Source organism: Lethenteron reissneri, chromosome 56 (assembly GCF_015708825.2).
Source record: "Lethenteron reissneri isolate LAM-NWPU_2019-01 chromosome 56, ASM1570882v1, whole genome shotgun sequence".
Classification (NCBI taxonomy): domain Eukaryota; kingdom Metazoa; phylum Chordata; class Hyperoartia; order Petromyzontiformes; family Petromyzontidae; genus Lethenteron; species Lethenteron reissneri.
Genome location: NC_083834.1, coordinates 7,292,461 through 7,308,780, shown reverse-complemented (window position 1 = coordinate 7,308,780; position 16,320 = coordinate 7,292,461). Strand labels below are relative to the sequence as shown.

The 16,320-nt window shown below is 52.8% G+C and overlaps 1 protein-coding gene across 6 annotated transcripts in view; it reads right to left on the bottom strand.

The window, feature by feature from the left end:
* The window catches only part of LOC133357070 (phosphatidylinositol-binding clathrin assembly protein-like), a 68,672-nt gene that overhangs the window by 31,238 nt on the left and 21,114 nt on the right, over positions 1–16,320 (bottom strand). For all 6 annotated transcript variants that reach the window (XM_061574838.1, XM_061574840.1, XM_061574839.1 and 3 more), the window contains exons 4-8: positions 12,946–13,048; positions 6,937–7,030; positions 3,738–3,849; positions 2,882–2,988; positions 971–1,012 (exon numbers count right to left, since the gene is read on the bottom strand). In XM_061574838.1, coding sequence (XP_061430822.1) covers positions 971–1,012; positions 2,882–2,988; positions 3,738–3,849; positions 6,937–7,030; positions 12,946–13,048 — 458 coding nt within the window. The remainder of the gene's footprint in view (positions 1–970; positions 1,013–2,881; positions 2,989–3,737; positions 3,850–6,936; positions 7,031–12,945; positions 13,049–16,320) is intronic.

The window sequence follows — 16,320 nt, the reverse complement described above, 5'->3', positions numbered from 1 at the left end:
GAGCAGGGTCTTTCGCTCCAGCCGAACTCTCAATTGACTTAACAATAAGGGTGCTTTCTGAAATGTCGCAGCAACCTTCGGAAACATCCCATCTCAATCGCAAGCATTCCATTCACCCTGCTGCAGTCTAGCCAAGGGGACAACCCAGCGGCAGCTGTCCCTGTGTGCAGTCCGCCAGTAGGGAGCGCGACGCCGCGACGAGTTCTCCAAATTAACCCTTCCTGTTCTGAGACGTCTGCAAGTTTGCAGGGTTGGAGTGGGAGGGGAGGGTTCCCGCTCACCGCCGAATCTCGGAACGCCCAAGAGGCTCGGCACAGCGCCGCTGTTTTTAAATGCGTTGTAACTCGCCGCAGGGAACCGTAGCGACACGACCGCACCCTACGACAGCGGGTGCCAAGCTGTGCCACACGCCCTCCCGCGTGGCCTTGTGGGATCCTCGGTAGCGATAAAGTTATTTTATTTTTTCTTCCGATCCCGTTGCGATGACGAACACGTCCGTCATCGCAACAAGAAAGGGTTTACAAGTAACTGTGCACGCGGGGAGGAAGCTTACAAACAAACATGGAACTCCTTCACTCTCTCTTCTCCAGTGGGCATTGATTCTCAAGAGCATTCATTTGGGCATTCAGGCATCCCCATCTACCCCCCGTTTATTCTTCAGTTTAGGAAGACAGCAGGGGGTTGTAGAGTTTACTGAAACGTGCGTTTTAGACAGGTGGGTCCCATTGCATTGTAATCCGTAATGTGCTTGTGGTGGTGCCAACCCCCTTTCATATCCTCCGTGTACCCGAATCGTCTTGTCCACAAAATACTTTTGGAAGAAAAAAAGAAAAGTTACTGCGCACACAAATCTATCAAGCTGAGACCGTGACGCCGGCACACACATGGCCTACTCTTTCTTGAACAGCGCCAGAGGATCTTTAACGTCCAATGGGATGCAGAAGATGTGACACGCGGAGTCGTTCGTTACCTGCGTTAGGTCGGGGATGTCGCCCTTGTCGATGCCGACGCACTGCAACGACACGAAGCGCAACGGGCGTTACTCGGCTCGTGTGCACGTGTGTGTGCGTACCCACACAGGCAGATGTGTGTGCGTACCCACACAGGCAGATGTGTGTGCGTACCCACACACGCAGATGTGTGTGCGTACCCACGCACGCAGATGTGTGTGCGTACCCACGCACGCAGATGTGTGTGCGTACCCACACAGGCAGATGTGTGTGCGTACCCACACAGGCAGATGTGTGTGCGTACCCACACACGCAGATGTGTGTGCGTACCCACACAGGCAGATGTGTGTGCGTACCCACACAGGCAGATGTGTGTGCGTACCCACACAGGCAGATGTGTGTGCGTACCCACACAGGCAGATGTGTGTGCGTACCCACACAGGCAGATGTGTGTGCGTACCCACACAGGCAGATGTGTGTGCGTACCCACACAGGCAGATGTGTGTGCGTACCCACACAGGCAGATGTGTGTGCGTACCCACGCACGCAGATGTGTGTGCGTACCCACGCACGCAGATGTGTGTGCGTACCCACGCACGCAGATGTGTGCGTACCCACGCACGCAGATGTGTGTGCGTACCCACGCACGCAGATGTGTGTGCGTACCCACGCACGCAGATGTGTGTGCGTACCCACACAGGCAGATGTGTGTGCGTACCCACGCACGCAGATGTGTGTGCGTACCCACGCACGCAGATGTGTGTGCGTACCCACACACGCAGATGTGTGTGCGTACCCACGCACGCAGATGTGTGTGCGTACCCACACAGGCAGATGTGTGTGCGTACCCACACACGCAGATGTGTGTGCGTACCCACGCACGCAGATGTGTGTGCGTACCCACACACGCAGATGTGTGTGCGTACCCACGCACGCAGATGTGTGTGCGTACCCACACAGGCAGATGTGTGTGCGTACCCACACACGCAGATGTGTGTGCGTACCCACGCACGCAGATGTGTGTGCGTACCCACGCACGCAGATGTGTGTGCGTACCCACACACGCAGATGTGTGTGCGTACCCACGCACGCAGATGTGTGTGCGTACCCACACAGGCAGATGTGTGTGCGTACCCACACACGCAGATGTGTGTGCGTACCCACGCACGCAGATGTGTGTGCGTACCCACACACGCAGATGTGTGCGTACCCACGCACGCAGATGTGTGTGCGTGTACCCACGCACGCAGATGTGTGTGCGTGTACCCACACACGCAGATGTGTGTGCGTACCCACGCACGCAGATGTGTGTGCGTACCCACGCACGCAGATGTGTGCGTACCCACGCACGCAGATGTGTGTGCGTGTACCCACGCACGCAGATGTGTGTGCGTACCCACGCACGCAGATGTGTGTGCGTGTACCCACGCACGCAGATGTGTGTGCGTGTACCCACGCACGCAGATGTGTGTGCGTACCCACGCACGCAGATGTGTGTGCGTACCCACGCACGCAGATGTGTGCGTACCCACGCACGCAGATGTGTGTGTGTGTGTGTACCCACACACGCAGATGTGTGTGTGTACCCACACACGAATGTGTGTGTACCCACACACGCAGATGTGTGTGTGTGTACCCACACACGCAGATGTGTGTGTGTGTACCCACACACGCAGATGTGTGTGTGTACCCACACACGAATGTGTGTGTACCCACACACGCAGATGAATGTGTACCCACACACGCAGATGGGTGTGTACGCATACGCATATTTGCGTGTGCGTGCTGCTCTACAAACCCGGCGGCCTGGGTTCGATTTCCCGCTCATGGCCAACACCAGTGACGATTATCTGAGGTCAACTAGGCCTCCCCGAGATCAACTAGGCCTCAAATGATGCACATGTGCATCTGTGCGTACGTGCGAACCTCACCTCGGCCACCTTGAGGAACTCTGAGACGCGTGTCATGCGCGTGAGGAATTTCTTGTACAGGTCCAGCGCCTCTTTACAATTCTTCTTGTTCATCTCAAAGTACTTCTCTGCAGAGCCACAACCGCAGAGACAACCACCACCGCCCACCGCAACAACCCGCGTAAGCCTGGACACAACGCTGGGCCAGTTGCTGTTGGCGAGCGCCTATTCAGGTACAGTAAAACACACGCACTTACGAACCAGCTTCCATTCATTTTTTTTTTTACATCGACTTAAAACGCGAACTCACTGACAAATATGGCTGTCGCCTGATGATGCCGGTTGTTATTACTGGCGAAACGTCGTGCTCGGATTGTAAATGTTGTGGATTTGCTCTCCAACACACAACAGGTGTGCTGTACTAGTAACGAATTGGCCACGTTCTGTTAAACGTGACAAACCTTACTAGTTGGCTGTGTCGGGTGGTGGCGGGCTTTAACAACACATTTATATTTATGCGATCTAAACCAAAAAAACAAACCTATATTATGGATGATATTGTTCGTGAAAAGCCTGCGTGTTAAATTGAACAGCGGCACTATTTTGATCGGCTGAGCAACCCTCTGAGAGATGTTAATGAGTCAGCCTCGTCCTGGGAGCGAGGGTTTGTGCGCGTGTGGGCATTTAAATACAGAAGATTACTGTGTTCTGACTTACGAAGGGGTACCAGGAACGAACTGAGTGCGTAAGTCGAGGACTGTCTGTACACGGACCAAAGAGCAAGCTTTGCCCTCAAGTCTTTTCGTGCAGCGCGGCCCCAGAACGTCGACGGGGGACGAAAAGAAGGAAAGGAAGAAGGGGGGGGACGTGCGCGCACCGAGGAGGTTGATGATGCCGTCGTTGTAGCAGGCGAAGAGACGGATGAGGTCCTTGAAGAGCAGCATGAAGGCCGAGTTGATGACCCCGTTCGTCAGGTCGTTGGGCGTCACCTGTGCACACACGTGACCGCAAGAGGGAGGGCGGGGGGAGGGGTCAGGTCAGTGTCTCGGTAGGCCAGACTCGCGCTCCGCCGTCATGGCCACGCGCGAAGCCGACTCAGCGGCCCAGCGACGGACCAGGGCCGTTCCCGGATCGACGGCCACGGCCTAGATCCGTTTGGCCTTCATCGCTCTGTCCCAGCCACTCCTCGGTGGCCAGAGGGAAACAATCTTTATGGAAAATCAAGTTAAAGTTTATTTTGTTTATCCAGCAGAGAACTCGGGTAGGCCGGGATCAGTCTAATTTTCAAGAATGACCTGGGGCATTAGTCTTGCCAGTAGAGGTTTTGACGATGGCTATGCATAATAAGCCCCTATTAGGCAATTAGCGGGAAATTTAACAATTTGACAGTTTACCTCCCTCGTGAGGCTGTTCCAGCTTTATAATAGGTGCTCGCCAACAATACATGGTCCAACAAACTGTGTAGATGACACGGGGCATCTTTGTCTTGGCATACAATTATGGATACAGAGCACACACACACACACCCCCCACAGGACACAAAACACGTGAGCTAATTTTATCCGAGACAAGATCCCATTCCGACCTAGACACACGCACGCACACGCTCCCTCCCGAGGCCAGCTCTGGACTCGACGAGCATTAATTAATCACGAGGTTAGGACCACGGCGGCTCACGGTAACCGCGGGCTGCCGCGCCTGTGGTGCTCGTAAAAGCCTCCGCGCGCACGTTAGGCATCGCAAGGTCGGTCGGCTTTCTCTCCGTCCGCTAATGGAACGGGCGTGTTGGGAAATCACAAGGGAGTTTACAGCTCCCTGGTCTTTCCCCACCCCCCGCCAGGCGCCGGCAGTGGGGGGTGGGGTGGGTGGGGGGGTCACCGTGGCGCTACATAACGCAGCGTGCCGGCCACGCGGGGGGGGTCTTAGTGCGCCGTCGATTGGCAGAACCCCGCCAAACCGTGCACGCTCGGTAAGGCAGGAATCCGAAAGCTTTACGTCGGCGAGTTAAAATAATATTTTTTTAATGCTGGAGAAATCCGATGAGCTGTGAAACTCTGTTTCACCGATGTCAAGTTATGCCTCGGCCGAGCGATGGCGCTTTAGCCTCTTGTTGCAGAGGGGGTTCACGGTTCGAGGCCACCGGCCGCCCTGGTTAATGCTGCGGGTGTATCAGCCGTAAAATACGCGGCGCAGTGGACGTTAAAGATCCCGTGGCGTTAACGAAAACCGAGTTAGCCCCACGTGTGCCGGGCATCACAACGCAAATGTGCCAAGCAAAATGTAAATTTTTTTTTTAAAAATCTACTCGCAAAATGATTTCATCATCAAAAACAAATAACAAAATCGTCCCCTTCCTGGCAGACATTGCTGTGTGCACCTCGCGCTGCACAGGAACGGCTGGCCCTGGGGCATCCCCGTTGGCTAGACTGCAGCAAGGCAATGGAATGGTTGAGATGAGATGGGATATACGGCGCTTAGGGTTGCCGAGGCATGTAAGCAAACATCCTGCACATGTATGAAAAAGTAAGAATAGGTTTTGCCCTTTCTGGCAATACAGCAGGTGTTAAGATGTTCGGACACCAAATAGAAACCTTTTGCAAGGAATCACGTCTGCATGAACCACACGTACCTGTGTTGAACACTGCAAACAAAACATGCTCTGATCATATATGCACTGTTCTTGAAACTGATTGGGCTGCATACCAGAGGACAGCCTTCTGTCGGGCCCAGTCTCACCAGTGTCACCAGTTGATTGTTATTGTGATCTAACATCAAAATGGGATTTTTTTTGCACATTTTTGTACGCAGCATAAACAAATGGTGCTTTTTCTGGAAGATTTTATTGTTTTTGTAAGGGGTGTTTCAATTTGCATACAGTAAATGTTAAATGTATCTTAGAATTGTATTGTTTGTTGCGGTTGCACCCGAATCAAGAGCCGAATGGCTCACAGGGTTATTCCAAATAAATGAAACTGAAACTGAAAATTGTCAGACCAGAGAACGCGATAAGGCGCACAGTACAAAGACAATGCACTACCAGGGCATTCGTAGCTCTGGATGAGCAGCTACAAAATCCCGCACCCTACCTCCCCCCTACTCGCAAACTAATAATGAAGACTACACGTGGTATCTGCGCCACTCTCATCGCGCAACGCGATCACGAAGGCACAGTTTCACAGGCGGGTTTCTGAGCCCAATTATCAATTTGAAACCGGGAATCGCAACGCACGAACTAATGGCAGCTTAAATTTCGATTTAAAGCTTTGGCGACTGCAGAGATTCATCTTCTTGGTTCTTTCGGTAAAGTCACGTAGAAGGGAAATAATAAAATAATAAAAATAAAACAACGTAGAATGGAAATAATAAAAGAATAAAAATAAAACATTATAAAATAAAGTAATATAATAATATAATATAATAAACTGATTATTATGTTTAACTTTTATTATTTTATTATTTCCCTTCTACGTGACTTTACCGAAAGAACCAAGAAGATAATGGCAGCTTCATGGGCACCGGCGGTGCCGCCCCTCGTCAGAGTGAACGCCGCCGTGGCGAGATGTTAACTACCACGCCAGGTATACAAGAGGTCGCGGGTTCGACCCCCAACCCTGACGCCCGTAAATTTGGAGTTTCCATGTTCTCTGTCCCTGTGGTTGCGTAGATTTTTCTCCGAGTCTGTGTTTAGAGAGTATTTGGCCGCTGTAAATGTACATGTGATGATAAGCCGCTTCGTTGAGCTATCAGTTGTGATAGCCATGTCGCTTCTGAAAAAGAGCCATATAGCTCAGTGGGCCGAAAATTTGTTTAAGTTTTTTAGTTTCTTCATTTTCCTCCGAAATCCGCACGCAAAGTCGGTCGCAGCGGCACGTGCTTGAATGGCACCAACCGCCACCACACAACCGCCACCACAACACAACCGCCACCACAACACAACCGCCACCACAACACAACCGCCACCACACAACCGCCACCACAACACAACCTCCACCACAACACAACCGCCACCACAACACAACCGCCACCACAACACAACCGCCACCACAACACAACCGCCACCACCGATGCCCACGCACCTCAAAGTCGAGCAAAGCGTCGAGCTGGCTCTGCACGATGGGCAGCGTCTTCAGCAGCTTCTCCGTGTTCATGGTCCTCATCACGCCCTCCACCCTGCACACACAAAACGGACAGCCTTTTAATAAAGACCGTTGGGGCAAGTGCTGTTATAGCGAGTAACACCCATCATTAGTTGGAAAGGCACACAAGGAGGGGGGAGGGGGTGGGTGGCCAGTGCCATGCCCGGCCACCTTTGTCTCCCTAGTCGTGGTGTTTACACACCTCGGCAGATAATAATTTAACTAAACACAAAAGGCAATTTCTAAAGAAATAAATTTTTCAATCTACACGACTTAAAAGTGCATAGCTCCCAGTGGACGCAGAAGCGCATCTGAAAGCGCCGTGCGATGCGCTGACCGACCACCATCTTTGTTCAATGGCCAGTCAAAAGCCGCTGCTGCGAGGATGACTGGAGTTGGCGTGATGATGCTTTACGCTCCTTTACGAGATCAGCAAAGTATTGTCGTTCATTGTGGCAAGCACTTTGTGTGTAACGAGCCCGACCTGATAACAACGTGTTCGTTCGGCAACCGGGAAGTCAATGCAACTTGGCGAGCACCGGACGGACGCGATCGGATCTTGTGGTAACCCCGCCGTGACACGTGGCAGAGAATTTTGTACGGGCTGCAGGTTGGAAACGAGATTGCGATCGCTTGGGGTGGCCTTCATCCAGCAGTGGATTGATCGATCCATGGCTGATGATAATGATGATGGATATCGTGCCAAGGCTAGTTTTGTGGCACCTTCCCCAACCCCCCCGTGGCCGGCTGGCTGTGACCCTGGCACGCTGGCCAGATTCGGCGACATCCAGTCAGCACTGGGTGTCAGAAGTGGTCACGTTCCCGGTTTGGGTCACCCACTGCAGCCGGTTCACACTCGTACAAAGCACGGGCTTGATGTTCGCACGCCCCACCAAGTACTCATTTAAGGCTGAGTCGACCTAAGAGGGAGGGGGCCCAATCAAGCCGGGTACTGATATCGCCGATATCATTCCCCGTGACACGGGTTGCCAGATGTTAAAGCGGTGCGCGAGCAACTACACCACCATCTCCCGTCACACACGTACAAACTCAACCCACTCGCCCCTCGTTCATTTAGGCTAGGGGTGGGGAACGTCCGGCCCGCGGGCCGTATAAGGCCCCGCAAAATAATTTGGTGTGGCCCTGCCAAGGCAACCGCAGGCGGGACTCGAAATTCAACAAATCTAGGAGCAAACCTGGAAAATTAGTTGCGAGTAGCAACATCATCAATACCAGCTAACATCACACGCCTCACCAAAGAGAAGCAGTTCCAGCCATCGCATTAGGGGTGAGTTAATTAAATGTTTGACCAAATATAACAGGCTAATTTTTAAGTTGATAATTTTGTGTGGCCCACGAATGATGTTATAAATATCCAAATGGCCTTTGGCAGAAAAAAGGTTCCCCACCCCTGATTTAGGCCATCATTCATTCACTCACACACTCACTTGCTCACTTAAGCTCACTCAGTCACACAACTGCTCTGAACCACTCACTTACTCACCCAGTCACTCAATAAGTTACCCACTTACACGCGCACTCACAATGGCACTCGCTCACTCACCCATTCACGCAATCCAACTCGCCTCAGTTATTCAATCACTCGGTCACTTGCTTACTCACCCACTCAATCACTTTCTTGTTCACTCACACAAAAAGACAAAGATCCCCCATGTAGCCTTCAACAGCCTGTTGGGGCAAGGCGCTGTTAGCGAGTAGCACCTATGAAGGCCTCAAAGACACACAAGCTGACAATTGGCCAGCACCACGCCCGTCCGCCTTTGTCTTCCGAGTGGCGATGTTTACACGTCACACCAGGTACTCATTTGTATGTATGTCGAACTTATTTCACATCGTACGTAGTCAATCGTGCTAATCAGAGGTGTCCTAGGGGAGGCCCAGGACCGGAATAGATAATGGTCACTGGTGCTGGTGGTCGCGAGAGGGAATCGAACTCGGAGTTCGTAGCACAGCGCGATAACCACTCCACTGCCGCTCTCCACTCACACTACCACTACACACTCACTCGGACACACCCACCCAGCCGCAACAATGCTCGCACACCGTACACCCCTCACTCGCCACACACTCTCTCCCATCATGCTGTGTCAGCCCATGCACCCACGGCCCAACCCGTTTCCGCCGCAGGAGCCAAGTCCCGAGGTTCTGCCCGTACCGGAACAAACAGCCTGAAGGCAGGCGTAGCAGCAGCAGTAGCCATGATGACGACGACAAAACCATCACATCATCTCCCCCCCCACCCCCCCCGGGTACCGAAACATGAGAAACAGTGACAACCGCCACACCGCCTCTAGTTTTGCCATCCCAATGGCAGCGATGGGCGCCGCGGTGGCTAGGAGATGTTAACTACCTCGCCTGATATACAGGAAGTCGTGGGCTCGATCCCGAGCCCGACGCCTGCTGTATATTTGGAGGTTGCGTGTTCTCCCCGTGGTCGCGTGGCTTTTTCTCCGGGTCCTCCAGTTTTTCCCTCCACGTTTAAAATCAACATCACGCGTTCAGAGTATTTGGCTGCCGGTATAAATTTCCATGCGATACGCCGCTTCGTTGAGCTATCGTTTGTGACGGCCAGGTCGCTTCTGAAAAGAAGCTAGCTCATCAGTGGGCTTTACCTGGTAAACTACAATTTTTCTTATTAAAACAGTTTAGTTGAGACCGCAGACACACTGCCGACAGAGCCCACTTGAGGCCAGGAGTTTTCTGCGTGTGCGTGTCAGTTCGTTTTTTTCTTCCTCCCGTATTTTGACAGTCAAACACAAAGAGCAAACAAACACAACGCAGAAAAAAAAAGAAAGACACCGGCACAAGAAGAATGTTGTCCAAACGAGGCAGGGAGGAATGCGGCCGATAGCGCCCAGGCACGTACCCCTCTCTCGCTCTCTCTCGCTCCCTCCTTCACAAACAAGCGACGATCCACCCTGGGAGGTCAAAGATCCACCCTGGAGGTCACCACCACTTGTTCCTCTTTCCGTCCCAAATCCATTGCTTTCATTGATCTAAAAATCTATTATTGATTTCGACAAAACTAACGAAAGATCACCATACAAAACGTGCGTCTTCATTTCCATAAATTCAGGCCCGCAACAATTACGCGACACAAATGATATGCAAATCGAGGTCAAGGTGGGGGTGCGGGGGGGGGGCTGATGATGATGTCACTGTCGTCATCGCTTCCCCATCACCGCGTCGCGCTCGGCCTGCCCTGAGTACGGTACAGTAGCAGATTTTTTTTCTGCACCGCGCTCTCTTTTGACAACGTGGCCATACATTACATAGTGCATATTAAGTATTTATTATTTAACATGCAACCGTATGTATGTTGAACTTGTTTTGCACCGCACGTAGCCAAGCGTGCTAATCGGAGGTGCAGCGGGAAGGACGACAAAAACCCAAAAACAAAAAGCAGTTGGAGAGAAATGGGTTTTCAATCTAGATTTAAAGGTGCATAGCTCCAGTGGCTTCCTAACATCAGAAGGAAGAGCGTTCCAGACGGCCGCAAAAGCACATTGTTATGGTTGGACACTGGAAGTTGCCACTTTGCTGGAGCTATTTCAACTCGGCTCTCCCTTGTTCTCTCCCCCTAATGTCAACCGCCCCTAACGCGAGATCTGGTCGTCACTCCTCCAAACACGGGCAGCACAAAGTCAACGCCCTGTGCACTCAGGACATTATTCATCCACTCGTTCGTCACCGTAGCACCCTGAACCAAGACTGTCCTGGTAGAGCACCGCTTTCTCCGCGGCTGAACATTTTGCCAGGCGCCACGCCTGCAAGATGTTAACTACCTCGCCCGGTATGCAGCAATTCGTGGGTTCGATCCCGACCCTGATGCCTGTTGTATATTTGGAGTTTGCGTGTTCTCCCCGTGGTCGCGTGGATTTTTCTCCGGGTCCTCCGTTTTTCCCCCCAACATTCAGAAACCTGCGTTGAGAGTATTTGGCTGCTGTAAATTTCCAAGTGATAAGCCTCTTCGTTGAGCTATCATTTGCGTCCAGGTCGCTTCTGTAAAAAGCTACAGAGCTCAGTGTGCCTTTACCGGTAAAAAAGTCTAGTTTACTTGCGATCTGAGGACAGAATGTGCATTATCAATCTAAACTACTATTAATAATTTGAAATCGCATCCCCCGCTTCCCATTCTCAACAGCAATAGCTGTTGAGAATGGGAAGCGTTCATCGGCACTTCCAAGAGGCAGTTGAAGGTCGCACTCATGCGTCTCTCGTACGAGGAGGCGCCCCCCCCCCCACCCCGTACGCCGAGCCTCCGTGTCACGACCGGAAATTGTCTTCTCGCTTTTTCGAAAAAACGTGCGAGTTATACATTATTTTTGTATTATTATTATAACGGTTGCCCGGTAGCGCACAATATAACGTCCGTCTGTCCTCTGTCCCCCGTCGTTCATCGCGTCCGCGTCCTCCCACCCCCCCCGCCAAGGGCCGCGGGGCACGTGCGCGCCTCCCGCTCCCAGCCACATCCGCACGCCCGTGATGACGGCATTTCCTCTCCGGCCGCCCGCCCGCCAGCCAAAGCGCGTGGCATTTGACCGCCACACGTTAAAGCCATTAAAATAAGACCCCCCAACCACTGCTCCCCCCCCTACCCACCGCTCCCCCCCCCCCCTCTGGGGGGGCAACACCGCGCGCACTGCGCAGCGGCGCCCGAGAGGAAGGGAGAGGTCATCAACCACCGTGGACTTTCAAAATGAGGCAACGCCATCGACAGGACGTCCCCGCAGCCGGCGCCCCCCCCCCCCCTCGTCCGCCGATGAAAAACGCTAACAGGCGGTGGATGTCAGCGAGAAGCGCGTGCGCACGCAGCGTACTTTTCATTCGCTTCGTTGTTTAAGAACCCGGGATTGAGTCCACGCGGGAAAACGTCGCAAGCGCTCGATTTCCTCGCGTGCGCGGTCTTTGCATGTACGGCCCCTCGAGTCAATCCACCGCTGGAGGAAGGCATCCCGTCACCCCCGATGCGGTGCGGGTCATGGGGGTCGTCTGACCATACTTCGCCATGCTGGTTCAACGCGGGTTGGTTGAAGTGCGAAGATAATTCTGCGCGTCGAAACGTCTCCAAGTGGGGCCGCTCTGTGTTTGTCTTGCCCGTGCACTTGAATTTGTGCCACGTTGTTGTCTTCATTTGAACCCAGGGTTCCCAGTGATTTAAATGAGGTTCCCCGTCTCGATGGGCTTCACAAACTCGAATCCGTCTAAAGACGGTCACTCAAGAGGTGCTCAAGAGGCGAGGCCGCGTCCGACGTGAAAAAGACGATGGGGTTGATGACGCTGCTGCTTGGGTCAACTCGTCGCAAGAACTGCCAAAGACAGAGCCCTGTGGTGTAGGATTGTCCATCTCGCAGCCAACCCTCGGATCGAGCTGGGTTAAGGACACGGGACCAAATCTGCCGACGATGAGCCAGAAGCACACACGCGAGAGCGTAGGAGCAATGGGTTTTGCTGCACTGGCCTCTTGGGGGACCACAGCGTGGACCTGCAGCCGCCTACGACAACCTGGTGAGCATTATGGTCGGACATCGGAGCGCTGTTCAGGCCCGAACGCCCTTTTAGCGTTCCGAAATGCGACAAAAAACGACCACATTCCAGGCGATTTGGCCATGGGACCCCGTAGCGATTGCTCATAGAGGTGTAACAAAATAGTCACATTGTGGTATTGTATACAGTGATGTACTCGACTAGGGATCTACATCTAACAGGCAGGATCCTATAAACATCAGGGTAGTTCACCAGCATTGGTTCAAGCAACCGGTCCAGAGTTTTTCTTGTGTATAACCAACACTGCTGAAAATTATGAACTCCTAGAATGCCATGTGGCTCATGGAATGTTTAAAAAAAAAAGTTTCATGTGGAGGAGACAGATATGAGATGGTGGCAGCATCCGCCTATCACCGGTAGGTGCAAGTGACGTTCACTCACCCGCGCTTTATCCGCGTGAAGTCAAAAGCCATCTGCCTGTAGGAGTAGGCCTTCTCGTTCAGGTACTTGCTGTACCTCCGGATGAACGTGGACATGTCGTAACCTGCCCGGCACGGCAACAACACAGCACAGCAGAGCGTGTCCCTGTTAGCTTATGCACACATCAAAGACAAAGATACGTCCTGTACAGGCTTAAACAAACTGTTTGGGCAAGTGCTGCTAGCGAGCACCTACTAAGGATGGTATGTGACCACATGAAGGATTGGGTGGCGAGCAATACGCGAGGCCACTTTTGCCTCTGCAGCGCCGATGTTTACACACCGCACCAGGTACTCGTTTTAAGGCCGAGTTGACCTGCAACAAGCGCTGCCCTGCCGCTAGCTTATACAGCGGCACACCCAGCACGAATAAGCACACGCGTCCCTTTTCAACTTCCACGTCAAACACCAGCATACATCTGCAAACACATACGCACGTCAACAAGACAATAACACACAAGGGAAAACAACACGCAGCATGAAAAGAGACGTGCTCCGTAGACTTGCACCGCAATATGCACATGTCTGGAGCGCAAAAGCGACCCTCGATTAAATACGCGCGCCAACACGCACGTGCACACCCGCTAAACACAAAACACGCGTGGCTCCCGTCGAATAACAGCACAAGCCACACGCTTGTAACACGAGGAGAGCCGCGCGCCTCTGTAAAGTGACGTGCCCCTGCGCAACAAGACACAAAACACACACACACGTTCCCTGGCTACGGACGGAGTAAAAGAAGTTCAACGTGCTATCAGAATCCTTATTTAGACTGGAGAAATCCGATGAGCTTTGAAGCTCTTTTTCAGAGATGTACAGTTCGTACATACACTCACGAGCGAACACGCAGCAGCATGTATCCCCAACACACGCATCCCCACCACGACATGCACGCACACACACAGCACCACACGTGTCCCCGCCACGATACGCACACACACCCACACTAGCCCCGCCAATGCAAAAGCGCGCGTGGCTATTCGTTTACGTGCAAATAACACGGCACAATGTACACAGCCAATAACAAAACGCATTCTTATTCAAATTGTCCTTCGTTGTTCATCCCCCGGACCTCCGATTAGCACGCTTGGCTATGTACGGTGCGAAAGAAGTTCAACGTACATACGTATAATTGTACAACACATACGCACAACACAAAAAAAACCTACACAATCACAGTACTTTACACACCAACACATACTCCAGCAGACGACAAAGCTCAACCGTGCGGTCCTACGTTGAACATTCACGCAAGTGCTGTTAGTGAGCACCTATTAAGGCTGGCACTGCACACAAACAGCGATGTAGCCAGCACCGTACATGGCAGTATTTGTCTGCGTGGGGACGATGTTTACGCACCTGCACCAGGTACCAATATAAGTCAGAGTGGACCTCAATCAGGCACCAGCGCGCAACACACACGTCCCACACACTTGTAGATTTGAACGGGGACAGGGAGTGGACGCCACAGATCACTGGTGGGGGAGGGGGGGTTAGTGGGGGCAGCAGAGGAGAACGAGCGACCTGCCGCCAATCAAATAATTACTTGGAGGCAGCTTTGACCCTGCAACAAGGGTCACCAAAAAATGTCTTCGTCGCTGCTTTAAACCAAACAAAAATCCAATCCAAGCTCACCGACGTCAACCGCATCTGTTTTTTATTGGCGCGTTGTCTTTTTAATTTCTTTAGTTCCCCCCCCCCTCCTCGCCCACCACCTTCCCCCCTTGCCACGCAACTCGAGCCGCCCGCTAGCGGCCGCCCGATTAATAACACGACTCCGCAGAGGCGGCACGCAGCGGAGGCGGCGGCCGCAGCGGCGGCGACTTGTGAGGGCGTGGTCGGCCGCACCCTCGCACCGCCGCCAAAATTGCTCGCCGGAGACGGCCCTACGCCGTCGTGCCACTTGGACCGGCGGTCAGGCCCGGCCACCGGGCACACAGGAACAACATTGTGTCGGCCGGACCAGCGCCAGGTGTGGCGCTAACTGGCCACCCCCCCCCCCCACCCACCAAGGCCGCGCGCGAATGAACTGAGCTCTGTGTGCGTGCCGCGGGCAACACCGCTGACGTGGCGTGGGCGAGCGCGGCCCCCAGAATGGACATCGACAGTCGGAGTGGAGCGTGGGCAATCGGGGTTATTCGAGTTACACGTAACCGCGCTTCCCCCCCCCCCATTCCCACTGCGAACGGCTTTAATTAAATGTTTTTCAGGTTTCAGTTTCGGTACATTTGGTTACGGGGTATTAAATTAATTTGTATTACAGTCGCTGGTTTCTCCCTCCAGACCATGTGACATCATTAAAGTTGTTTTTTTTTACAAAATAATTTTCCACAATTATATCCCGAATACGCAATCGGTGTTATGCAACGAGCCCAAGGTATCCAATTCCAATCTTCTCGCGGACAGCAACTACTTTTGCTACCCAACGGCCCAAAGAAGTACAGAGCTACCTCTGAAATTCCTTCAAGCGACCTCTGGTGCACACAGCAGGGGTGCGCGGTGGGGGCAAACACCTTCCCATCCGCCCTGCCAACGAGGTTAATGTTCGTCGCATGACAGTCATGTACAAAAGTTTAATTGTCAGAGCTCCGACGCAGCCCAAGGAAGCAGTCGTTGGTGAGTGGACTGATCCCGTCGACTCCCTTAACTCGAGCCCCCGGTGAAATCACGGGTGGCCGCTTTGGATTCGAACGCCTTCACGATCTGACCAAATCAGTGACATTGGAAGCCCTCCACCGGCCGACAAAGCCAAACAAACGAATGTCGTGCGGTGCACAGGCGCGTCCACACGCCAATTATTATTGCCGCGGCTCGAACACCGGTCGGTTGAAGAACGATTTTCGCAACTAATTGAAACAACGAGATACGCGACGTGTCGTTTAAAACCCCGTCAAACATCAAAAGGACAAGCTCTGGAAAAAATACGAAGTAACAGATCCGCGGTCTGACACAAGCACACGCGTTCATCTGAAATCACTGAGCTGCATCGCGCATCCGCTTAGCGCGGTTGGCTACGTACGGTGCGAAAGAAGTTCAACAAACACACACACACACTCGCACCTCCGATTAGTGCGGTTGGCTACGTACGGTGCGAAAGAAGTTCAACAAACACACACACACACACTCGCACCTCCGATTAGCGCGGTTGGCTACGTACGGTGCGAAAGAAGTTCAACAAACACACACACACACACACACTCGCACCTCCGATTAGCGCGGTTGGCTACGTACGGTGCGAAAGAAGTTCAACAAACACACACACACTCGCACCTCCGATTAGTGCGGTTGGCTACGTACGGTGCGAAAGAAGTTCAACAAACACACACACACATACTTG